Raw genomic sequence first — 27,545 nt, forward strand, 5'->3', positions numbered from 1 at the left:
GAATTCTAGAAGCCCACTGAAGAACTTGCCTCAGCTTACTAAAATGAAATCATTATCTTGGAGTATACACTCTGCATTCCTATATTCTTTGTTCTAGATGTCTGGAGAATTATGAAATCATATCCTGAATATTTACATTCTATTAATTTAGTGTTCATTTTTTCCAAAGACAACATGTAAGCAGTTTTATAGTATTTATGGCAAAAAACATTAAGCAATAATGGCCAGGCACGATGGCTCACACCTGTAATCCCAGCACTTTGGGAAGTTACGGAGGGAAGATCACTTGAGCCCTGAGGAGTTCAAGACAGGCATGGTTTACATGGCAAAACCCCATCTCTACTAAAAATACACAAAAATTAGCCATGCATGGTTGCACATGCCTATAATCCCAACTACTAGCAAGGCTGAGCCAGGAGAACTGCTTGGACCTGGGAGGCGGAGGTTGCAGTGAGCTGAGATCGCACCTCTGCACTCCAGCCTGGTGACAGAAGGAGATTCCGTCTCAAAAAAAAAAAAAATTAAGGAATAAGGAACATGTATAACAAAAAGCAAACTCTGCTAATAATACCAACTTTGCTGTTCCTTTCAACTCTACATACTTATACTGCTACTAAGTTTTTTCTTTACAAGGAAAGTAGAGGTTTTAAATTTTAAAATCAAATAAAAGATGCAAAGCTCCAGATATTTAGAGTTAAGCTATAACTCTAGGTTTAAAAAAAAAAATCACCTTAAAGATGCTTAATTTCCAAATAGGAAACGGCAACGGCATTTGGAAGAAATAATTCATTGGCGTTTCTTAGAATCAACTTAAGTTTATATGCTATATTCCATCACATAATTATATAATTTACTTAATCATTTAACTACTAATAGGCCCTCCAGTTGAACTGAGTTTTCATAATTATGAACATGCCACTCTAAATATGTCTGCTGGTTTTTCCTTTTTTCTACATATAGTTAGAAATTTCTCTAGAATATAAAGAATGGATTGTGTGTACGTTCAGTTTTATTTAAAAGTAACAAACTATTTTCCAAAGTGGTTACACTAATTGGGACTCCTACCATTAACAGATAAGAGTTCATTTCCTACTAGTATTTTTCTTAGAGTTAACAAAACAGTTCAAGTATCCTGAAAGTATCTAAAGATACTTCAAAGCACAATTATTTGTTCAACGAGTATTTATTGACTACGTGCTTAATGGTACCATACATATGGTAGTAACTCAGTAACCAAAACCATTTCCTGAAACTTCTCTTTGTAGGAAGAAAATTAATAAGAGATTTGAAGCAAGTATGTACACACGTATATGTACATGCATACATGCTAATCATACATGCTAACATACATGTACACACAGATACAATTAAGACTAGCAAAAAGGGAGTAATCAACGTATAGAGGGGCTGTAGTTTTGTTTTCCAGCTCTAATATCCTTAACAGAAATTTAAGAAAGGTTAGAAACCAAGAGTTTTACTTTACCATACCACTGTTATCTATAGCAGTGTCTCTATTGTCTGTGTAACCACTTCAGAGAATAACTAGACTTAGAAACAAAAGGCCAAAGATTCCAGATCAAGCGTGATGAGAAAGAGCACTTATTTGCGTATTTGAATTTAAGAAACATTCTAAGTTCCTCTCACCTCCAAAGGAGATATTTCTTCTCACAGTGCCTAAAGGCACATGTACATTATTGTATTCTGTTGGACATTCAGCATTTTTCTTCATTCAGTAACAAATATTTGCATTAAGTTACAAATATCTGTGGACACAGGAAACTTAAAAAGATAGGCAACTGAAAAAAATAATAAAACCAAAACTAGGAAGAGACAAGCTGAAAAAGGTGTCACAAAGTACCAAACAAAAAAAGTGCCCACTTCACCACTTAACACCTAGCTCTAACACTGGTAAGAAGAAACAAAGATCTTGTTGTCTTTAACTGACCTCTTATAAAAACTTGGTCTACTGAAGACCAACATCCTAAATTGGCATATAGTTTTGTTTGAATTTATATAAGTTAATAGATTTCCAGTACACTGTACCAAATTACACTTATTTCTAACTACATCAGGGTATCATACAAGCTCAATTCCATACATAACTAAGAATGGGAGAAAGAACTTGGGATCAAAACAGAGAAGTTCACAAAAGTGACATTCCAGATATTAAAATGCCAGTGCCACAAAACCTGGAGGCCATGAATCTTGATTAGTCCACAGAAAGGCCTACTATGGAGACTGTGTGGCTGGCACCCATGGAGCAATAATTTGGAATGAATGGAGCCCTTAGTATTTTGTATTAATTGAAGTAAAACATTTACGAATCTGACACTTCAACTTAGATTAGTTCACACTAATTGAACACAATGCTAAACATTATCCTCCGACACCAAAGTGAAATGTTTAACAACCTATAAACAGGGCCTCGGTATTGAATTCTTTGTCTTATTTAAGTCAAAAGGAACCTTTTTATGGTTTTAACAAAGTAAGCAGGAGCTGGAAAATATCCAAAACTGTTTAAATCGATTTTTCTTTTTACCAGGCTAAGGCTGTTAATAAATATATCGTAAATAAGCTCAGACTTTTTAATCTACACTTATATGTGTATTCTTGAAAAGGATGTAACAGATTCTAGTTCTTAATTTTCCCCTTTATTCCATAATTTCTCACCATTTCATGTACTAGTTTACCTCTGTTGTTGACTTTTATTTCCATCATAAATTACTCTCATAAGAATTCAGAATCCAAACATAAATTTTATAAACACATATAGTACATATGCCTACTTAGTAATTAAAGCCAGCCTTCATTAAGGGTAATGCTTCCTTATAGTATTTCTAAATATGCATTGGCTTATACTTCATGGGGGCTTTATTAGCAATTTTTAACACAAAAAATGAAAAACATGTTTTTAAAAAAAATCACATTCTAACCATACAATGAGTCCTTTCTCCTGCAAGTAAGTATATATAGAATATATATTTTAAAAAGCAAAGCAAAACAAAACTCTTAGCACTTTTTAATTACACATTTTTAGCGAGAACTAAACTTCCTTCAAAAAAAAGTAGAATAGAGTATACTAAGGTTTTTACTAGAAAGTTAATGTAATTGTTTTAATTATAGTCATTTTTAAACTGTTGCTTTTGAAAGGATAATTATTAGTAAATGTTTAATTTAATATTATAAAATATTTGATAAAAGTAATTTTAATGTTTTTGACACTATTATATACATATATATGTATGCACATAGGCATAATAGTATGAACTTCTAAAGAGACAGTCACAAAAATTGTTTTAAGATCCTACTGATGAAGATTAATTATTTTTTTAAATGATCAATAAAGATTTACATTGATTTTGTGAATTAAAATACAGGTACTCTAAGCCAGGCACAGTGGCTCATGCCTGTAATCCCAACATTTTGGGAGGCCAAGGCGGGTGGACAACTTGAGGTCACGAATTCAAGACCAGCCTGGCCATACAGCAGATCCCAATGTAATACAACACTATTTCTTGATATCACTGTTGAAAATAAACAAAAAAGGGTGAATGAGAATGGCAGGGAACTAAAAGGTACTCAGTTCCAGGTACTGAGTACAAAATATGCTTTGTTAAAAAGAGTAAAATCAGTATAAATTTTAGGAGTTAAATAAAATTCATTTTCATTTAATTATCTGTAAAGATTGATTAAATGAATTTTGTCAAACATTTATATGTAAATTTTCTAGAGCTCTCCTAATTTGCTGCAGTAGTCTGAGAACCGCTCCCCATCTTCCAAAAGTGCTGTCCATCCCCTTTACAATTACTCTTTCCCAAATCAGCTGGAGTAATAGTTGTAAAAATGCAAATCCTATCACATCACGTTTTTGCTTTTTAAAAGTCTCCAATGGTTTTCTATTACACTTAAAGTTTGAACTCTTTACCACAGCCTACAGTGTCCTAAATACAATCTGATTTTTGTCTGTCTTTCTAACCTCATTTCATACCATTCTGTCCAAACATAACAGACTCCTTAGCTATAAATCACATGAATCAAACTTGTTCCCATCTTGGGACCTGTTTACTTATTATTCATTACACTCTTGCATAAGATTTTCTCAAGATCTATTAATAGCTCCTTTACATAATTCAGAGTGTACTCAATGTCATCTCTCCAGAGAGGTCTTTCTAGACCAAAAGCACCTCCACTCCCCACCAATTCCTCTTAACCTGCTTATTTTCTACCTAGCACTTCCACCTCTGACATTTACAGTTTTAATTTACTTACTTATTGGATTATTGTCCCAATTTCCTTCTATTATGTAAGGTCTACAAAGACAGATGCATTGGCTACTTGTGTCCTGGCCTCAAACACAATACACATGTACAGTGTTTCATATCTAACTTAGTTGCTTTGGCTTTATAATCAGAAACCAATTTGGTTAAGATAAAAATAGGAATTAAGGGGAAAGACACTTTAATGGCTCAGAGATTTGAAAGAAGTTCTAAAGAGTCAAGTCAAAGAAGTTCTAAAGAGTCAAACAATACCAGACATAGAGCAAGTACTCAATAAGTATTTGTGAAGTAAGAAAAGTAGCAACTAAAGCAAGGAAGCAAAATTAGTATTTAACAGCATTTTCTGTTTCAAGCATTAAAAGATAAATATGACTAAATAAAATCTCAGCTCTGGAAAAGCTTATCAGTGTAATGAGAGAACAGAAGTAAGAGAGAAAGGCACAAAGGGGAAAAAGAGGGAGGATGGAATAAATGAAGGGAAGGAGGAGCAAGGAAGGAAAATTACTTCTACAGGATAATTAACTAACGGACATGGAAGAACAGAAGAGAATATAACCTACTGTAGGGGAAAGATTTCTAAATGCAGATTTATCACTGTCACCGGTACATATCCAGGATATTATAATACATGCTCATGTATTAAATGAAGATTATTTCACGTGATCCTCTGTGCCACAGATAAGCCTCATGAATGTCACTTAACTCAAAAAATGTCAATGAAAAAAAAACTGAGTTGTACTTTAATTCAGGAATAATGCTACCCAGGTCACATTTGAGCCATGCCCCATTCCCTTGCTGCCTCCCACCTGCTAAGGTGGTTTGATTCAGCATAAGATAATACATAAATAGGCCAATCAGATTCTCCCTCTAAAAGATTAAAATTTGAGATGAAAGGCAAGGTGGAAGGAAGGAATGTTAGAGCTGAGTCACTTTAATGGCAGTGTCATATAAAAAGGTCCTACTGCTAAGTTCCCATAGATGCCCTAGTTCCAGTTTTTCCTAAGACTTGACTCTTTATAACTTCTTTCAATTCTCTGAGCCATCAAAGTATCCTTCCCCTTAATTTCTATTTTTGTCTTAAGCTAACCATACTGGTTTCTTTTTATAAAGTCAAGCAACTAAATTAGATATGAAACACTGTACAAGTGAAATAATCCTAATGAAGAGGTAAAACAAGAGATTAAGGATTATAGAGATTAAGATTATAGATTAAGGATTATATTCCAAAGAGCAATGTGAAGTCACTATATACACAGAAACTATAGTGATAGAGTAGAAGGAGAAAAACATTATCACTGCTTAGTTTCAGGTGCAAATTCAAATCCTAGAGTCACTATTTCTTAGCTATATTATGTAAGCTTGAGCAAGTAAATGTAATAATGTTCTCAGTTTGTTTCATGAGTTACTAATAATAATATGTGCCTTATAGGATTGTTTGAAGAATAAACAAGAGGAAAGATGTCAATAAACCGAGCAAAATGTCTGGAAGGTAATAGAGGTTCAATAAATATTAATTCTTACCTTGTTTCCCAGTAAGAATAAGGCGTTTATTGGGAGAATAAATAAAAAGGCAACTCTGGCTAAAGCAGGAATCAGCAAATAGAGCACATGGCTAAATCCACCCCACCACCTGTTTTGTATGGACCACAAAATAACAATTCTCTTTATATTTTGTAATAGTGTAGTGGGTTGGATATTGTCCCCACAAATGATAAATTGTATCCTGGTTCATGTGAATGTGACCTTATTTGGAAATGGGGTTTTTGCAGATGTAATCAAGCTAATGTAAAGTCATACTGTATTAGAGAAAGCACCAAATCCAATGACAGGTGTCTTTATAAGAGAAAGAAGAGGGAATCTGAATATGAAGTCACACAGACATACAGAGAAGAAGGCCATGTGATGACAGAAGCAAAGATTAGAATTATGCAACTATAAACCAAGGAACACCAAGAATTCCCAGGATCCACGAGATGTCTGAAGAGGCAAGGAAAGGATTCTTCCCTAGAAACTTGAGAGGGAGCACAGCTCTGCCAATACCTTGCTTTCAAGTTTCTAGCCACTGAACTGAGAGAGAATAAATTTCTGTTGCCTAAAGCCACCATGTTTGTGATAATTTGTTACAGCAGCCTTAGAAGACTCACATAAACAGTTTCAAGAGATCAAAAGAATGGTATTTCTTGACACGTGAAAATAATATGATATCCAAATTTCAGTATCCGTAAATAAAGTTTTATTGAAAGACAGCCACATTCATTTGTTTATACATTGTTTATGTATGTTTTCATCCTATGCTGGCAAAGTTAAATAGTTGGCACAGGGGGCCATATGACCCACAAAGCTGGCAAAATTTACTATGTAGCTCTAAATAGAAAAAGTCACATGTAGTTCTAAATAGAAAAAGTTACTCAACTTCTAGACTTGAGCATTAATGCCTAAGAGAGGAATGAATACCTGAGAGAGGGTTCAGATACAGTACTGAGTACTGATGAGTACTGCATAGTAAGAATGAGATATGGCTAAGCAATGGCTGAATAGATTAAAAAACTAAATGAATAAATTAAAACTCTGGAGATTTTTATGATAACAAATGGCTTAAAGTTTTAAAATAAATCAGGATTCGACAAAAAAAGAAAAGAAAAAAACGCAACACCTAGCAAAAGATAAAGCTACCAGTCAAGAATAGTCTGTTGTCTTTGTGAAATAACTGAGATGATAATAGTCGTTGTTATGGGAAAGCTGGACATAATGAAAGAGTGAACAATAAAACTATTAATTTGCTTTAGTACATATAACTTAGGCAGAAAATATCTAGCAGAGATCTCCTGAAAATAGTACAAAATGGACTTAAAAAAAAAGATTTAAAAATTCAGATGTAGACTGACACCCAAAATTTTCTCTTTGCTGTCTATGTTCACATCTAAGCAATTAAAATGTTTTACTAATTGAACACTGTAAGAACCTAACCGGCCATGTTATCAATCCAGTCCTACTATAATCTATCCTTAAGAGGACATTCAGATGAGGCATGGTGGCTTACGCCTATAATCCCAGTACTTTGGGAGGCTGAGGCAAGTGGATCACCTGAGGTCAGGAGTTTCAGTCCAGCCCAGCCAACATGGTGAAACCCCATTTCTACTAAAAATACAAAAATTAGCCAGGTGTGATGACATGTACCTGTAGTCCCAGCTACTCAGGAGGCTGAGGCAGCAGAATCACTTGAACCCAGGAGGCGGAGGCTGCAGTGAGCCAAGATCATGTCACTGTACTCCGGCCTGGGCAGTGGAGCAAGACTCCATCTCAAAAGAAAAAAAAAAAATACCATACATTCAAAGTGATTGTCATAAAGTAAAAATTTTAATCATACTGTAGAACTTCTATAGCTAATTTTTTTTAATTAATGAAATGTTATTTAAACTCCTGTGCTCAGTATATAATACCTTTTAAAATTGGACCAAATCCCTCCTTCCAATCCCATCTCATACCACTCCTCAATATTCCAGAAACTACTCCTATATTTAACATTGGTACATATATCTGTAACACCCCATGCTTTCTCTTTTGCAACACTCATCAAAATTTTAATTATTTATTCTTCCACATTATACTGCATTTTATGACAGGAGTATGTCTGTCAGGTTCACTATGATATCCACAGCACCCAAAGTGGTACATAGGTGTACAATAAATATTAGCTGAATAAAGAATAAATAAATGAACAAAGAAAGGATGAATAAATACATCCCATCAACTCAGGACTCCCTGTTCGCACACAATGCTCCCTCAGGTGAGAATTCTCTTTGCTTTCCTTAGCTTACCTATCCAGAAAATTCTTACTCATGCTTCAAGAATGCAGACTCCACAGAAAATCTACCCCTACATTTTCTCGCAGTTTTTCTGTCCTTCTTCCACTTTGCTAAATAACATTTATCATATCATATAGAAATATACATATTTACTGGTACCTACATCTCACTAAACCTCGAGCTTTTCAATTCATCATTGTTTCCACAACACTTAATTCAATGTAAGGAACGTATGAAGAGTCAAAATTTGCTAGGTAAATGAAGCAACATTATCTTAAAGACTGAATTCAAGACAACAAATAAAGTTCTAGATCATGCATTTTTCACTTAGAAATTAATTTGCTTTAACAATACACTGAAGTGCTTTAAATGATTGTGATTAATATTTTAGTTCAAACAAAATTTAGAAATTAATGAAATTCACGCCTGTAATTCCAGCACTTTGGGAGGCCAAGGTGGGAGGATCACAAGGTCAGGAGATCGAGACCATCCTGGCCAAAAGAGGTTGCAGTGAGCCAAGATTGTGCCATTGCAATCCAGCCTGGGTGATAGAGCAAGACTCCATCTCAAAAAAAAAAAAAAAAGAAATTAATGAAATTTTATGTCATGCTATATTGTATTAAACAAGTAATATATCCCCACTATAAGACTAAAAAGTAGTCCAGTGATTCATGGCTGTAAATCCCAGAGTTTTGGGAGGTCGAAGTGGGAGAATCACTTAAGTCCAGGAGTTCAAGACCACCCTAGGCAACATAGTGAGATGATATCTCTACAAAAATTAAAAATTAAAAAATTAGCTGGTCATACTGGTGCATGCCTGTGGTTCCAGCTACCCAGGAGGATGGCTTGAGCCCCAGAGATCGAGGCTGAAGTGAGCTATGATTGCACTCTAGCCTGGATGACACAGTGAGACTATCTAAAAAAGAAAAAAAAAAAAAAAAAAAAAAAAAGGCTAATAAGCTTATTTATATAACAAGAAATCCTTTTTCCACCGATGATCTCCATTCAGAAATGTTAATTATAATTATTAATCCATTCAGCACTTTCAAATGAATCTTTTCAGTCCTTTGTCACACAAATGACTACATACATACAATGACTATGTATGCATATGCAGGCAATCTCATTTGATTGCACTTCACAGATACTGTGTTTTTTACAGATTAAAGATATGCAGCAACCTGAACTGAGCAAGTCTATCCATGACATTTTTCCAAGAAAATGTGCTCACTTNGTAATTCTCCTAGCCTTTCAAACTTTCTCATTATTACCATATATGTTATGATAATATAATCAGGAATCTTTAATCTTTTTGTTTTGTTCTGTTTTTGAGACAGAGTCTCACTCTGCTGGAGTGCAGTGACACAATCTTGGCTCACCATAACCTCTAACTCCCAGGTTCAAGTGATTCATGCCTTAGATGCCCAAGTAGCTGGGATTATAGGCATGCATCAGCACGAACAGCTAATTTTTGTATTTTTAGTAAAGACATGGTTTCACCATGTTGGCCAGGCCGGTGTCAATCTCCTGGCCTCAAGTGATCTGTCTGCCTTCGCCTCCCAAAGTGCTGGGATTACACACATGAGCCACCACACCTGGCCTGTTATCGTTAATGTTACCATTATAATTGCTTTCAAGACTGAGTGCCACAAATTGCAAACCATGTGAGACAGCAAACTTAATTGATAAATGTGTGTGTATGTTTTGACTGCTTCACCAACTGGCTGTTTACCCATCTCACTCCCTCTCCTCAGGCCTCCCTAATCCCTGAGACACAATAGTATTGAAATTAGGCCAACTGATAACCCTGCAATTCTAAGTGTTCAAGCGAAAAGAAGAGTTGTATGTCTTTCACTTTAAATCAAAAGCTAGAAATAATTAAGCTTAGTGAGGAAGCATGTTGAAAGCCAAGACAGGCCAGAGCTAGGCTTCTTGTTCCAGTTAGCCAAGCTGTAAATGCAAAGTAAAAGTTCTCAAAGGAAATTAAAAAGTGCTATCCCAGTGAATACAAGAATGATAAGAAAGCAAAACAGCCTTTTTGCCGATATGGAGAAAGTTTTAGGGGTCTGAATAGAAGATCAAACCAACCTCAACATTCCCTTAACCAAAACCTAATCAAGAGCAAGGCCCTAACTCTCTTCAATTCTATGAAAACTAAGAAAGGTGAGGAAACTGGAGAAGTACAAAGCTTGCAGAGGTGGGTTCAGGAGATTTGAGGGAAGAAGCCATCTCCACAACATAAAAATGCAAGGTGAGGCAACAAGTGCTGGCACAGCAGCTACAGGAAGTTCTCCAGAAGACCTAGCCAAGACTGTTGATGAAGGTGGCTAAACAACAAATTTTAGACGAAGCTGCCTTATACTGGAAGAAGATGTCATCTAGGACTTTCATAGCTAGAGAGAAGAACTCAATGCCTGGCTTCCAAGCTTCAGAGAACAGACTGACTTTCCATACAACTGGTGGCTTTAAGTTGAAGCCAGTGATCATTTACCATTCTGACGATACTAAGGCCCTTAAGAATTAAGCTAAATCTACTGTGCCCATGTTCTATAAATGGAACATCAAAGCACACATCTGATTATAGCATGGTTTACTGAATATTTTAAGCCCCCTGTTGAGACCTGCTACTCAGAAAAAAAAAAAGATTCCTTTCAAAATATTACTACTCATTGACAGCAAACAAGGTTACCCAAGAACTCGGATGTACAAGAAGATTAATGTTCTCATGCCTGCTAATACAAAATCCATTCTGCAGCCCATGGATCAAGGAGCAGTTTAAACTTGCCAATCTTATTACTTACAACTATTTCAAAAAGCTATAGTTGCCACAGAGAGTAATTCCTCTGACAGATCAGAGCAAAGTAAATTGCAAACCTTCTGGAAAGGATTCATCATTCTAGATGCCACTAAGGACATTAGTGATTCATGGCAGGAGGTCTAAATATCCACATTAACAGGAGTTTCGAAGATGTTGATTCTCACCCTCATAGGTGACTTTGAGGGGTTCAAGACTTCAGTGAAGGAAGTAACTGCAAATGCGGTAGAAAGAGAAGCAGAACTAGAATAGAAGTGAAGCTGGAAGATGTGACTGAATGCCTCAAATCTCATGATAAAACCTGAACAGATGAGGACTTCTGTGTTTTTCTTATGGATGAGCAAAAAAGAGGTTTCTTGAAATGAAATTTACTCCTGGTGATGATGCTATGGACATTATTGAAGTGACAACAAAGAATTGAGTATTACATAAACTTAATTGAGAAAGCAGTAGCATCACTTTAGAGAACTGACTCCAATTTTAAAAGAAATTGTACTATGCTTGAAATGCTATCAAACATCATTGCATGCTACAGAGAGATCTTTCAACAAAGAGTCAGAGTCAATCAATATGGCAAACTTTATTGTTTGCCAAACTTCACTGTTGGCCAACCTTCAGCAACCACCACCCTAATTAGCAATCATCAACACTGGGGCAAGGCCTTCCAAACATTATCACTTGCTGAAGGCTCAGATGATCATTATCAACTTTTAGCTATATTTTTTAATTAAAGTGTGTACTTTGTTTAAAACATAATGCTTTGGCCGGGCACAGTGACTCATTCCTGAAATCCAAGCACATTAGGAGGCTGAGGCAGGCAGATCACGATGTCAGGAGTTTGAGACCAGCCTGACCAACATGGCTAAACCCCGTCTCCACTAAAAATACAAAAATTAGCCAGGCATGGTACCACATGCCTGTACTTCTAGCTACTCAAGAGGCTGAGGCAGGATAATTGCTTGAACCCAGGAGGTGGAGGTTGCAGTGAGCCGAGATCACGCCACTGCACTCCAGCCTGGACAACAGGAGTGAGACTCCATCTCAAAAAATAATAATTATTATTATTATTTGCACATAAGACACAGCAGTATAATGCAAACATTTTTATATGCACTGGAAAAGCAAAAAAATAATTCATGTGACTCATTTTACTGCAGTATTCACTTCATTGCAGTGGTTTAGATTCAAACCCATGATATCTTTGAGGTATGCCTATACTATGTGTGTGTGTACAGTATATGTGTGTGTGTGTGTGCGTGTGTGTGTGTGCGTGTGTGTGTGTATACATATATGCTATAAATCTTAATAGATACTGATCACCAATTTATACCAATCCTATTAAAACAGCTAATTTAAATGCATCAAAAATAAATATCATAATTTAATTTTAATTTTCTAATATCTGGAATCAATTAAGTTTCTGAAAAGTTTCAAGTAGGCCACCCAGTAATAAACACAAAATAAATTGTGTCTGCTGTCCTGTTAGTGATAATTTTTTATTGCTACCTCAGTTTCAGATGTCAGGGTAATGACTTCCACATTCTTATTGAAATTCAAATTGAAGCCATATGTTGGAAAGCATAGGCTTTCAATATCATTGCTTTCTTGTCTTAGGCACAATAAAACTGTGTTTATAAAGGCTAACAATTATTCAGATAAATTGTCAATTCCAGATCTAGAAACTATGGCAATACATGCACTTATGGCACATTAATAAATACTTATTCTCATATATACACATATCATTGGTCAAAATGAGGTAGAAACTATAAAGCAGTAACAGAATGAATGTTAATTTACATTCTTCAAGAGTAACAAATGAAAAATTATTCTATAAATCTATTTTTTAATCCTATGATTTGGTAATGTAACTAAAATTTACCATTAATCTATAATCTTAAAAATACATTAATATTTTTATTTCACTGATAGGTTAAATAAACTAAATACTATATAAATCAATTTAATGTTTAATAAATTTCTAAGACTATGCTACAGGTTTCCCTAAGATCTTCTTGGATTGAGGTTCAAACATGATCAGCCCAATAATGAATTTAAATATCACAGGATTTACTTTTCCTCTTTGTGATATTAAATTCAAAATACTATGTGTATTAAACTTACTTTTCATTTAAAAAGAAAAATGTTGATGTTATAAGTAAAATTCTCATATAAATACTCTCTCTTTTTTTTGGGGGGGGGGGACGGAGTTTCGCTCTCGTTACCCAGGCTGGAGTGCAATGGCGTGATCTCGGCTCACCGCAACCTCCGCCTCCTGGGTTCAGGCAATTCTCCTGCCTCAGCTTCCTGCGTAGCTGGGATTACAGGCACGCGCCACCATGCCCAGCTAATGTTTTGTATTTTTAGTAGAGACGGGGTTTCACCGTGTTGACCAGGATGGTCTCGATCTCTTGACCTCGTGATCCACCCAACCTCGGCCTCCCAAAGTGCTGGGATTACAGGCTTGAGCCACCGCGCCCGGCCTCATATAAATACTCTCTAAATAAAGTTGAATCATGAATATTCTAGTCAAGAGTAAATATTTCTAAATTTAGCTATTTAAAATCAACTAGATATAAAAACTAATAGAAAAGTCAATGCCGATGAAACCATTAAACTGAACAATTTATAAACCTCAAAGGTTGCAAATTCAATGTAAACACAGCTCAGCTGCAGAAGTATAAAAGGCAAGGTAACTACAAAAGTATTTACTTAAAGAGGGTCTGGTATTAGGTGGGGTAGGGGTAAATCATAGCTCTGATGCCAAATAAAATTACTTTATTTTACTTTTTTAAATGCTCTACTTGAAATATAAGGATAGAGATATTTTAAGATTAAATTCACCATAGTCATTTCCAATGCAGAGACAAAATGCTTATAAACTAAAATGATCTAGAATTTAGGTTTAATTATTAAAGAGATATTAATAATATGCTATAGGATTTGAGCATTATGACATAGTTTTTTAAAAAAAATAATGGACAGCACAGAGATGTTTCTTAAGGTCTGGCCTACACGAATTTCTTAAATAAAATTAAATAAATTTCTTTGATGTAATTTTAAATCTACTCTATGCATTACACTACTAAATGCTTAATCATCCCCCATCTTTGACCAGAGCTTCTCTCACATAGTTCAACATTCAACATTCCTCCAAAACTCTTTGTATATATTGCTTTCATTTAGGTTCAAAGATAATCAGTAATGGTAACTATGCATGAATATACTGGAATATGGTCAGCCGTCTATTCTAGACTTCTGTTTTCCTAGCTACTTGCAAGACTAACTTGTCTGTCAAAGCCCTTTGTTATAAAAGAAGCATGCTATTACAGGTACTGCATCCTTGGTTAACTAGTGTGTACAATTATTTCCAAGCCCTATACATCTATGCTCCCCAGTTCTCAGGCAGTGCCAATACTATGTTCTTTTGGCCACCATGTTTACAATGGTTTGATAACACATAGAAAAGCAGCTTAACTGTTAATAAAGCAGTCCATTTTTCTAGCATATACAGCTCAATGAGTTAAGAAAACCCAAAAGTTAAAAATGAATAAATGTTTAAAGTACTAAATATATAAAGTCCATAATCAATTATTGAGACGGTACTCATTTAATTGAATATCAATGTAATGACAGGAACTAAAACTGTACTGCTCTATAAGTGTTTTCCAAAAGTTAAGGTCAATTCTCCATCAGTTGTTCAAAATCATGTCCTACTGTTTCATATTTGGTCTATCACTTTCTTGTATAGCTTTTTGTTTTTTATGGAGACTGTAACTGTTTTTCTTTTCTCATTGTTGGAAGAAACATGGTTTTAGTACATCACTGAATTTTCCACTTCCTTAATCAATATTTTCAAATGATATCTACATTCTTGGAGCCTCTGACTTCTTTTTTTTTTTTTTTTTTTTTTTTAAGACAGAGTCTTGCCTTTTGCCTCATACATCCCAGTTATGGCTCTGAAGAAGCTGGCAACCCAGAAATGCTAATAGGCTCAGACAAAAACCTGCTCTGTCTTACTAAATGACCAGAAGGGCAGCCTATCGAAACAGAAACTTTTTGACAAAAACTGTTCTATTCCAGCCAGCTACCACAGGAAAAAAATAATAGCTGTGGCTCCACCATCCACTTGCAAGGGCCAGGAAGAAAACCTAGACTTTCATCTTCATGAGACTGTAACAAGGCACTTCAAATTCCCCAATGGGGCCAGGCACCATGGCTCGCACCTGTAATCCCAGCACTTTGGGAGGCCAAGGTAGGTAGATCACTTGAGGCCAGGAATTCAAAACCAGCCTGGCCAACATGGTGAAACACCAATTCTTTAAAAAAAAAAAAAAAAAAAAAAAAAATGGATGGGCAAGGTGGCTCATGCCTGTAATTCCAACACTTTGGGAGGCTGAGGTGGGCGGATCACGAGGTTAAAAGATCGAGGCCATCCTGGCCAACATTGTGAAACCCCACCTCTACTAAAAATACAAAAATTAGCCAGATGTGGTGGCATGTACCTGTAATCCCAGCTACTTGGGAGGCTAAGGCAGGAGAATCGTTTGAACTCAGGAGGCAGAGGTTGCAGTGAGCTCTGCCTGGCAACACAGCTAGGCTCCATCTCAAAAAAAAAAAGAAAAAAAGCCGGGCATGGTGACACTCACCTGAAGTCCCAGCTACGCAGAAGGCTGAGGTACAAGAATCATTTGAGCCTGAGAGGCGGAGGTTGCAGTGAACCAAGATAGCACCACTGCACGACAGCCTGGATGACAGAGCAAGACCCTGTCTCAAAAAAAAAATCCACAATACGATACATCAGAGAAGACCAATTAGGCAGCTGGGACTGTCATCCCTACCATCTGGTAACAACACCTCTGCTTTCTCCTACCTCCAAGGACTTTCATCCCCACCAGCTGGTAACGGCCTCTACTTTCTCCTACCTCCAAGGGTGTCAATAGAGACCACCTAGAAAACTGAACTCTCATTCCCACTCACAGTAATGAGGAACTACGCCCTCTTAGTCCATTTTGTGCTGCCATAACAGAATATCTGAGACTGGGTAATTGATCAGTGAACAGAAATTATGGGCTCACAGTTCTGATACTGAACAGAAATCTAACGGCTCAGAGTTCTAGAGACTAAAAAGTCAAATATCAAGGTGGCAGCATTTGGCAAAAGACTTCTTGCTATGTCATAACATGGCAGAAGGTATCACATGGCAGAGGACGAAGAAAGATGGAGACAGAATAAGAAGGAGCAAACTCACTTTCATCATAATGAACTCACTCCCACCAAACCATCATTAGTCCATTCCCAAAGGTGGGGTCTTCATAACCTAAACATCTCTTAAAGGTTCTAGCTCTTAATACCATTACAATGGCAATTAGATTTCAAACACAAGATTCTGAACACAAAATTTTGGACACTAATTTTATTCACTTTCTTTCCAAATAAAGTTTCAAGTTTATGAGTTTTAGAGGGGACAAACATGTATTGCAATGTACTATAAGTATATAAGACAATATGCATAGGTCTTGAAACCATGGTGTCAAGTTAAAAGTAAATACAATAATGTGGTTATATCTTGAAAGCACATTATTAAATCATCTAATAATTTATTACAACTATTAGTTATTTGAGAAATGTAGAAACAGAATCCAAGAAGACAAGGTAAATCTAAAATTCTGTTATGATAAAAAACAGAATGTGACATCATAGTTTATTTTAAAATATTAATATTAACTGGTCATAAATCTCTCAATAAGCCTCCTTAGAACAAGTCTTACAGGGAATATCTTTTAATGTCAACTGCCTCCTTCTTAATGACCACAAAATTTATTCACTTTCTTTCCAAATAAGGCTTCAAGAGGATTCTCTTGAAGCAGTAATTCTCAAATAGCAGGTAGCAAATTTCCATCAGAATTGCTTGAAAAGATTTAGTGGCAGAGAAGCGGAGAGAAGGAGGGAAGGAGAAGAAATGGGAAGAACGGAGACAATGACAGAGAGGGAGAGATAGTCCTAAGTGTCAAAGGATTCTGACTCAGTACATCTGGGGTTGGGCCTCAGAATTTGTGTGATTAAAAGCTACCCCAGTGCTTCTAAAAAAGATCAAGTTTGTGAACTAGCTCCTTAAAGTAGTTTTAGATTTTTCACTCAATTTGTAATACAAAAGAAAAATTGTTAAGAACAAAAATACAACACCCTTCAGGGCCTAGCTCTTCAGCGCTAAACATAAAAAAGACACTTTCTTTAGACAATGTCGTTAAGCTTCATCTTAGTTTAAAAAAGACCCTTTGGAAAATCCCTCACTGTCATGGATTCTTTAACATCACTTGACAAGTCTTGTTACTCCTGGTAATAAATGAAGTCAACAAACTGTGCCACTATTCTTTAACAAGTTACTGCAAAACTCTCTGGGTCCCTTTTCCAGAAGATAGATTAGACCTCTTTATACATAGTAAGATAATATACCATGTAATATTCATAAATTCTTGTGGGAGGTCTCTATCTAAAAGTTAAGTATGTTCCCCTCTTAATGTTATCTATAATTATTTTTAAAAGTTGTGGCTATCATCATAGAAACTGCCTCAAGTGAGAAAAAAGAATGTTTCCAATAACACTCAATTTAAGAAATTATTGCTGGTCTTTAATAATGTCCCTTTTCATGCGCACAAGCTTAGCAAGTCTCTAGAAAATTCTCTCTGCCTGCATTTGTGATCAAACGAACCATGGAAACTTTAAGTAACCTATTCATCTTGGATAGCAAAGTAATTCACCATCTACAAAGCACAGATAAGAGCTCAACATTACTCAATGTTATACTGAGTACCAAAAACTTACATTTCTCAATGTGATTAAAAGAATCAAAGTAAGAACAGAGAGAAGAATATCATTCCCAATTCTGGTAGTTCTAGAAAGCTTCCAAGGAAGGAATCTACTAGTTCAGGAATTCAGCAGAGGTCAGGTCCACTTACTCATTTGCTTACCTTCCTGTGGGGAGAAAAAAAGATCATTTGGTTGGCTTAAAGATCTTGGGTCTTGGGGCAAATGGAAGGGGAAAAAGAGTAAGAATGGATATTAGAGTCACCAAGTTAGAAGAAAAAGGATCATAGGATCATTCTCTCTCCTCTTTGTCATTTTAGGAGTATTTGCTCCCAAGCTACATTCATTCACTAATTATTTATTGAGTATATATTATATGCCAAGCACTGTTGGTGGGTACGGTGGATATGTCAATGACCAAGCTAGGGACCTTGCCCTCCAGCAGCTTATATATAGTGACAGAAAAAAAAATTGTAACAAATAAGAAACTTCAGTATTTACATATGCTATAAAAAGATAAAATAAGATCATGAGTTAGAGAGATGAGGAAAAACATCTCTAATATAGTAAGGAAGGGCTCCCTCAGAAGTTGACACTGATCTGAGAGGTAAATAAGAAGACGCTAGCCAAGAAAAATCCAGGGAAAAATATTTCCAAGCAAAAAGAAAAGCAAGTGCTAAGGATGTAACAAAATAACAGGCTTTGGATGCTCAACAGACAGAAAGCCAGAGTAAGGAACAAGAAGAGTGAGGTCAGAGGGGTAGAGGTTATGATACAGAGCCCTGTAAGTAGCAGTAAGGCTTTTGGTTTTATTTGGGTTGCAGTGGGAAGGAAAGGCTTTTCTAAGTCTTAGGCAAAGGCTCAACATACTCTAAATTTGTATTTCTAATGGCTCTGAATAGTGTGTGGAAGACATATTACACAGACAAGACTGGCAAGACATACACCAGTTAGGCACTGAGATAACTCAGGCAAGAGACGTCAGGGCTTAGACTATCATTACAATAATGGAGCTGAAAGACATTTAAAGATTCAGAATACGTGTTAGAAGCAGAATAAAATGTTCCAATGGATTGGATTAGAAATATAAAGAGAAGAAAAGAATTAAAAATCCTAAGTTTCTGGCCTGAAAAAAAAATAGATGGATGGTTGATGCCATGTGCTACCTAGAGAAGGCTTAGAGGAGCAATCTGAGAGTGTTTATAATTGTTTTTTAAATTTAACACTCTCATTTTATTTCTTTCATCTGTCAAATTTATCCAACTAGTTTACAATCCATTTTGTATTTCCTTTGTATCCTCATGTGCCCAGCACAGCACTGATATACATAATAAATACCTGCTAAATCCAATTAAATTGAAGTAGCCTTAGAAGAAAACATAAGAATCACGATTTTCTTTCTTTCCTTTTTTTTTTCTTTTTTTGAGACAAGAGTTTTGCTCTTGTTACCCAGGCTGGAGTGCAACAGCGCAATCTCAGCTCATCACAACATCCGAGTCCTGGTTCAAGCAATTCTCCCCCCCTCAGCCTTCCAAGTAGCTGGGATTACAGGCAAGCACCACCACGCCCAGCTAATTTTGTATTTTTAGTAGAGACGAGGTTTCTCCATGTTCCTCAGGCTGGTCTCGAACTCCCAATCTCAGGTGATCTGCCCCTCTCAGCCTCCCAAAGTGCTGGAATTACAGGCGTGAGCCCCCGTGCTCCGTGTAAGGTTTGAAAACCACCATTTTCAAAACTTACATTTAAAAAATTAAATATAGATGTTTTAATACAAGACATTGCATGTTTAACATTAAAAAGCAAACCCTAAAGGCAAACCCAGTAGATGTATGTTTACAATTTTAAAATGTATACACTGTGAAAATGTTTGGTGGCATAAATACAATTACAGAGAAATTTTCAAAAGGATTTAAACAGAAGGATTTTTAAATGTCTCAAATTTTTTTCTTACAGTTAAATGTAAGTGAACTAATTATATTCCACATCCAATTTTATATAACTGTTAGCAGCATACGATAAATTTTTAAAGACTGTAAACCTTAGTCATTGTCACAACTAATATAATAAAGGAAAATCATGTAAATGCAAATTTTGCTTATGTGTTCCCTTTTAAATCACACTGTGGCAAAGTTGAATCCTAACAGCAGGTGTTCTTATAGGTAATTGGTTCTGGCATATTAGCCCAGGAAAATTTTTCCATAATTTTATAGACATATCTTAGCCAGGGAAAACATTTAACTCTTTATGCTTCTTTCTATACACATTTCATTCATTTTGACCTTTAATAACTAATTTGCTATCAATTTTTAAAATCTAGAAAACTACTATTTTTTTTTAATTGGGTACTTTTCATTCTAATACATGCTAACTAACACATAACAAGAAAGCAACATTTTCAGATGGGTATTAATACAATTGCCTTCAATTTGTATGTTTTTAAGTGCTAATCATTAAGGCTATAAACTAGTGGTCTAATAATTGCAACTTAGGAAAACTTACTTCTATCTGATAGCTCTTTTTCTTAACGTTCTTTTTTTTTTGCTTTTTTTGAGACAGAGTCTTGCTGTTGCCCAGGCTGTAGTACAGTGGCATGATCTTGACTCACTGCAACCTCCGCTTCCTGAGTTCAAGCAATTCTCCTGCCTCTGCCTCCCTAGTAGCTAGGATTACAGGTGCACGCCACCACACCTGACTAATTTCTGTATTTTTAGTAGAGACAGGGTTTTACCATGTTGGTCAGGCTGGTCTCAAACTCCTGACCTCAGGTGATCCGCCTGCCTTGGCCTCCAAAAGTGCTGGGATTACGGGTATGCGCCACCGCTCTCTCTTTCTTAAAGTTCTAAATGGCCTAATCACATATTTCTCATGAATATACTATCTTGGAATGCTAATTATCCATTTATTTAAAATCCATATGTAAATATACCTTGTTTCTTCAACTAAATCAAGGGCAAGGGCAGAATAATGGCTTGTGTACCAATACCTAACATATCTCTTTGTGCTAAATAAATGTTCACTGCTGAAAATGAAGATAAAGATAAGTAAGACAATATGAAATTAGTTCTATATATTCTTCTATCACGTATTCACTCAAAGACATGGCAATGTCTATGAAACTTTCTAATAAAAATAATTAAGAAATGGATAATTGCCACAGCCAAAACTAACAAAATATTATTACTAACCAAATAACTATTATTTCATCATCTCCCAACAATTTCAGTGGGGCTATATGCATGTGTGTATGTATAAAACCAACCCGCTGTAAGGAAGATATAGCTAAGAAGCAAATGGAAATGTGGGATTAAATCCTCTGCCCAAAATGATTATTACTCTTATTAGCAATAAAAAATATATGTCACAGCAATCAAAATTTATGTCATAAAACAATAAACAATATGCCCCCAATTTTTTTAAAAAATGATTATCTAAAATTATATATATATATATATATATATATATATATACATATATATACATGTTTACATATTTACGTCTCTACTTTGGAGAAAAAGGGATAAAAAATAATAGTTAAATGTTAATAATCACTAAATGGTAAAATCACAGGTAATTTTTACTTTCCTCTTTATTTTTCAAATCAGAAACACATACCAAAAAATAGTAAATATTTGGTTTAAATAAAACCTCCCAACATTTAGAAATTTTACTGTTGGATGTTATAAGCCAACAATTTCAACTTAAGTCTCATAAGCAATATAATCAAGTTGTAAGAAAAAGTTATTTCTTTAGATTGAATTCAGTTCTCCCTGAGTGTTTAAATCCCTACCTGTTCTGAACCAAGTACCCTCTTCATGTAGTAAAAGTTATGTAGTAATAAATAAATGGCTCTGCTTAGATAAAAAGGAAGATGAAGCATATCAGATTATTATTAGTACCCAGAAAATATTATGATCATGTTCAAATTCACTTTCCCTTAGACATAGTCAAAATCTATGTGTCAAGTCTTCAATCTCATTAACATTTTGAATGAATGGGTGTTTACAACCAACTGGCAAAAACCACCAATTCATAGTTTGTATTTTCCCCAGAAACTTTTCTAATACTAAAATTTACAGATAAATGTACCCCCCCCAAAAAAATGTTTTCCATTTTAAAGACCTAGAAATTCAAAGGTTTCTTCTAGATTGCAAACCCTAACAATATGGTACAGCCACCACTCAGGAATACAGTTGACAGTTTCTTCAGAAACTAAACATGTAGCCATAATATAAACCCAGCAACTGCATTAATAGACATTTATCCCAGACCAATAAAAACATGAAAACCTGTAGATGAATATTTATAGCAGCTTTATTCATAATAACTAAAAACCATGAATGGGGGTTAAGAAGGTGCGAGAACAAGAGAGAAGTGGGTGTGGCTATAAAACAGCAGCATGAGGAATCCTTATGGTGATGGACATGTTCTGTATCTTGACTGTATCAATCAAATATCCTGGTTTTGATATTGTATTATAGTTTTGCGAGACGCTACTATTGGGGGAAACTGGCTAAAGAGAACATGAGATCTCTATGTTATTTTTTATAATTGCATATGAATCTATAATTTCCAAATGTGGATGTACTCAAGTTAACAGGCAGCAGCTTGCAAGAGCTGAATTTTATGCTTTAGATTAAGGTGATAAAGTAAAATGCTTTTGCTGTGGAGGAGGGCTAACTGATTGGAAGCCCAATGAACACCTCTGAGAACAGCATCCTAAGTGGTATCCAAGGCGTAAATATCTATTACAGGAGAAGGAACAAGAATATCTAAGTAACATTCATTTAACCCATTCACTTGAGGAATCTCTGGTGAGAAGTGCTCAAAAAAATATCACTACTAACCAGAAGAACAGATTACACCATCTTTCAAAATCTTATGATCCAAGAAGCTATACCAATGGGATTCAGTTTCAAGGACATTAAGAAAATAATGGAAGAAAAAATTCAGGCAACTGGGAGCAACTGTAAGTCACTTGAGGTTCTGGTTGCAGATTTATTGAGTGCTCAGAAAGATACAAGATGAATCAAGTCAGACTTCACTGCAGAAAGAGACAGGGTGGTCTCATTATATTGCCTACATTAGTCTTGGACTAACTGCCCTTAAACAATCCTCCCACCTCAGCCTCCCAAGTAGCTGGGACTTCAGGCCCATACTACCATACTCAGCCTATACTGTAATTTCTAATGAGCCAGAGGAAAGATTGCATGGAGAGAATTGAAGGAAGTATTATAGAAAGAAAAAAAAGGAAAAGAAGTAATGAGGTGCTCCAGATCTGGAATCTGCCAGTAACAGCAAGAAGTGATTCCAAGATCTCTAAATTACTGAGAAATTATTCACAAAATGTGAAATATATCAAACACAGATTTGGTCCTAGGCTTTAAGAAGAAAATGAGACACAAATAATAAGAACCTATAAAGTGAGGGTTTCAGAAAAGTATTATATAGGAACTAAAAAGGAAGTCCAGCCATATGTAATTTGGCTTTTGGGAAGCAAAGTTTACACTGACATTTAAATATTCCAGGTAGTCTCCAACTAATGCTGGTGACAGGAAACCAATCAAATTTTCATGACCAATTAAAAACCCAGAGTCTATTATTATAGAAATAAGTAAAAGATCATGATGGAAATTCTTTGTATAAATTTAGTATGGTCTTCAATAACAATTTTTTCAAAAAAAAAATAATACTATAAAATCATATGAAGAAATGAATGGAGTTTATAACCAATATAGGATGGAAAAAAGTATTGTGGAGGTACATTAGACGATTATTTAATTAAAATATTATGCAATTTTCTGAATTTTGTTATGTCTGGTGTTTATTACCTTTTTAAAATTAAAATATCATCACTCAAACTGAATTTTTACTGGACAGGTTAAGCATTAAAAACAGGTAAACTGGCTGCGCACAGTGGCTCTTGCCTATAATCACAGCACTTTGGGAGGCCAAGGCAAGAGAATCACTGGAGCCCAGGACTTTAAGACCAGTGTAGGCAACATAATGAGATCCTATCGCTACAAAAATAAAAAGTAAAAAGTAATAGCTGGGCATGGTGGTACATGCCTACGGTCCCAGCTACTTGGGAGGCTGAGTAGGAGGACTGCTTGAGCCCAGGAGTTCATGCTGCAGGGAGCCGTGATCATACCACTTTACTCCAGCCTGGGCAACACAATGAGACCAAAAATTAAAATTAAAAAAAAAAACAGGTAAATAGATGAGTTAACTTGAAGACAAATCTGAAAAGATAACCAGAATTCAGCACAAACAGATGAAAAAGTAGGAAAAGATTGAAGAGCAATTAAGAAAACACGAAGAGGAACATGAGAACGTTTAACATGCATCTCAAAGTATGTTCCAAAATAATAAAATATAGAGAATTCAGAACAGCAAGATTCAAAGAGAGGTTGGATAAGAATTTAATTCCAGAACTAACTATTAATTCTTGGACTACAAAAGCTGAGTTCTGATAAAACTAAATAAAAATAAATCTATATCCTAGAGTAAACCCAATATGCCAAAAATAAATTCTTCAAAAGTAAATCTTCAAAACAATTAAGAAAAAAGAGAAATTACCTAAAAAGTAAAAACAGGCTGACAACAGACTCCAAAAAGTATCTATAGAGAACAAAGATAAAGGATTATTATCTTTAAATAACTGTAAATCTAGAATTTATACCCAGCAAGATTGTTATTAATTCAACAAGTATTTATCAAATTTCTACTACATGACAGACTGTAATTAAATGTTCCAGAGCTTACATTCCAGTAAGAACTCTTTCCAGAAGAATATGCCAAAAAGAAATCCTGCTCTCCTGCTGTCCTGAAATTTCTATTTCATTATAATTAAAAGAGATTGGAACTCCTAATGTTCCTGGAGTATTTTTAAATAAATTTACCTGACGGCATACCCTAAGCTTTCTTAACTGGTGGTTCATAAACACTCTGAAATGAAAATTTGGGAATTGCTCCTTACATGAGCAGTTTTCTGTGCAGAATATCCATATCTGTCATCGGATTCTCAAAGAGGTCTATGACTAAAAAAGGGTTCCACCCACTTTTCTCTGACCCAACCCCACACATCCAGAATAGTTTGGTGCTATATGATTTCCAAAGGACCCTATAAATCATCTTTCAGTCCTTTTCATACATTATTATTTCTACGGTGACTACACCCACTAGAGAGTAAAACTCCATGAATACAAAAACTATCTCTTGTTACCACCATCTAGCACAGAAACACAAAAGCACAGAGCAAAAAGTAAATATTTTATAACTAAAATGAATTGCTAAATATAACTCTGAAATATACTCCCTTGTTACAGAATTCAGGAACTTAACATCAAGTAAATAAATAATTATTAATATTTCCTAGTTAAATTTTTTAATGTTGCCTATCAAGTCTATTAAATAACCTTAAAATATTTTAATGCAAATGTTTTTCTTGGCAATAAAATTTATATAACCTTGATTATGTATTTAAAAAACATAAAATTTCATTAACTTCATTTATGTAAACTTAGAAATTTGGAAGCCTAGCTAATTATATTATTAAATGCATTGAGTGTTTGGAGATAGTATCAATATTGTTTTAATGTCCAATAAGAACATACATCATAAAAACCCATCTTTAAATCATATTTCCCATAAGAAATAGCAACAGAGGCAGAATATGAAATATATACATAGAGAGATATAAAGAAATAGATATATACATATAAATGTATAGCCTATCAAAGATGAAGATGTAAACTTAAACCAAAAAAAAAAAGGTAATGAAGGGCACAAGACAGTGATTTCCTTCTAAAATAAGTGAAATTCAATCCTATATAACAGGAACAAACCAGATGGTATCAAGGCTTTTTTGAACATTTAGGTCTATCCATTAAAACAAAGAAGATTATTCTCAAATACAAGTGGCTTTCCTTTTTTACATTTTTTAAGAAACATGATTTTAAAAAAATATAGCTCATGGGAAAACATCAAAGGTTAAAAAAAAATACTTACCAAGTTGGCCATATAAATTGTGAGCAGCCCTCTCCTGCAAATAATTTTAAAAGGAAGATATTAAACTTCAATTTGACTTAATAATCACTTTATCATTTATTAGAATCCTATAAATAAAGAATTATCGGGAATTGAGAAACATACTGATAATTTTTTAAAAAGTTAAATTGTGTTGAACTAATTTTTCTGTGCCCTAAAATTAGCTGCATCTAAATAAATTCTATAAAATCATTCATTTCGTTGTCATTAAATATTCTTAGTGGTCAGTAATTAAATTTTTTAAATTACTATTTCCCCACTGTTACTTGTTATTGGCAAGAGTGGTACAGTTCCTTACTAGTCTATGTTTGTGCTAGAAAAACCTAAATTTCATAATAAAGAACCCTAATTCATCTTACCAAAAAGTACAAAACAATTCTGACCAAATAAAAATTGAACAAAAAATAAATAAAACAGCCCTTCTGTCTGTTTCACAACAACATAATTGTTTGTTTCATGAAATGATATTACAAATCATACTAAATCACATTGGTTTTAATTTCATTGTTAAATAAAAAGTCAGGCACTAAGGGAACTTTCTAATGTCAACGGACAAACAAAAGTTCTATAAAAACTTTACAGAAAAATTGTGTATTTATTTACCAAGTGTATTTAATAAAAATTCAGGTAGAAAGTCAAACATAAAAACCTTTTTCTGCAGTTATTCAGTCTATTTATCTTATACTACATATAAGAAATGAATGAAGCACATTCTATTCTCTAGTAAATGTCTTCAACAGGTTTTAAGAGTTCAAGGGCAGAGTTCAACCTCTGAAAATTACAAAAAAATTATTCTAGTTTCAGTTATGAACATTTTCAGTACTCAAAGAAAACATATATAAAAATTACCAATGTCAAATCACTTTCATTTAAATACACATCTTCATAGCGATATTGTCAGTGAAATCTCCTTGATGCCTGATTCATACACAGTCTTCAATGTTCATTATTTTAAATAGTTTGCTAAGATTTTTAATATTCCTAAAGCCACATGGAGGCAGTATGATTTAACTGAACAGTGCTAAAGTCAGGTACTCTGGGACTCTGTAATTTAGTCATCAAAATTAGGGAACATTTGAGGGACTAGTTATCTGATTAAATCTTATATATTTTTAAACATAAAAATGATTAAAGAAAAAATTTACATTATCACCAATATATAAAACATAACATTGGACCCACTATGGTTGAAAGAGGCAGGGGTTATAGGACCCACAGTGCCGTACACACAGTGCCATACTCTCCTGGCAATCTCCCTCCTCAGATCCTAATGCATTTCAGCAGAATGAGAGAACCCAATTGCCCTTACAAAAAGAATTTTTAAAAAACTCTGGTAAAGGTGATGGGATGATCTATGCAGCAAACCACCATGATACAAACCTGCACATTCTGCACATGTACTCCTGAACTTTAAAGTTATGGAAAAAAATTAAATAAAATCACTTGTAAGATTATAAGGTTTTTTTTAATGTCCTTTTTTCTATAATTTTTATATATGGATTGAAAGTGTTCTTACTAGTTCTCACCATTCTTGTTAGTTCCTACTAAATTCTAAATCAAAAATACTCTAATATTGCTTATTTTAAATAAGTTATATAAGAAAAGTTACAGTACCATTAACATCCAAGAGTCTCGCATACACTGAAGAAAGAAAAGTTAAGTGTGTCTCAAGGGGATACCTATTTTTACCAAAAGCTGGTTACAGATGAATTTAAAAAGCACTACAAATTCCAAAATTAAAATGTTTCTTTACTTTCTATGAGAAAGTCTGATAATTTTTTTTTTTTTTTTTTT

The 27,545-nt window shown here is 34.6% G+C and overlaps 1 protein-coding gene across 1 annotated transcript in view; it reads right to left on the reverse strand.

The window, feature by feature from the left end:
* The window catches only part of TMEM135 (transmembrane protein 135), a 250,550-nt gene that overhangs the window by 175,444 nt on the left and 47,561 nt on the right, over positions 1 to 27,545 (reverse strand). Inside the window, exon 4 of the mRNA XM_017510614.2 lies at positions 25,713 to 25,746. Coding sequence (XP_017366103.1) covers positions 25,713 to 25,746 — 34 coding nt within the window. The remainder of the gene's footprint in view (positions 1 to 25,712; positions 25,747 to 27,545) is intronic.

Source organism: Cebus imitator, unplaced genomic scaffold (genome assembly GCF_001604975.1).
Source record: "Cebus imitator isolate Cc_AM_T3 unplaced genomic scaffold, Cebus_imitator-1.0 Scaffold442, whole genome shotgun sequence".
NCBI classification, from domain to species: Eukaryota; Metazoa; Chordata; class Mammalia; order Primates; family Cebidae; genus Cebus; species Cebus imitator.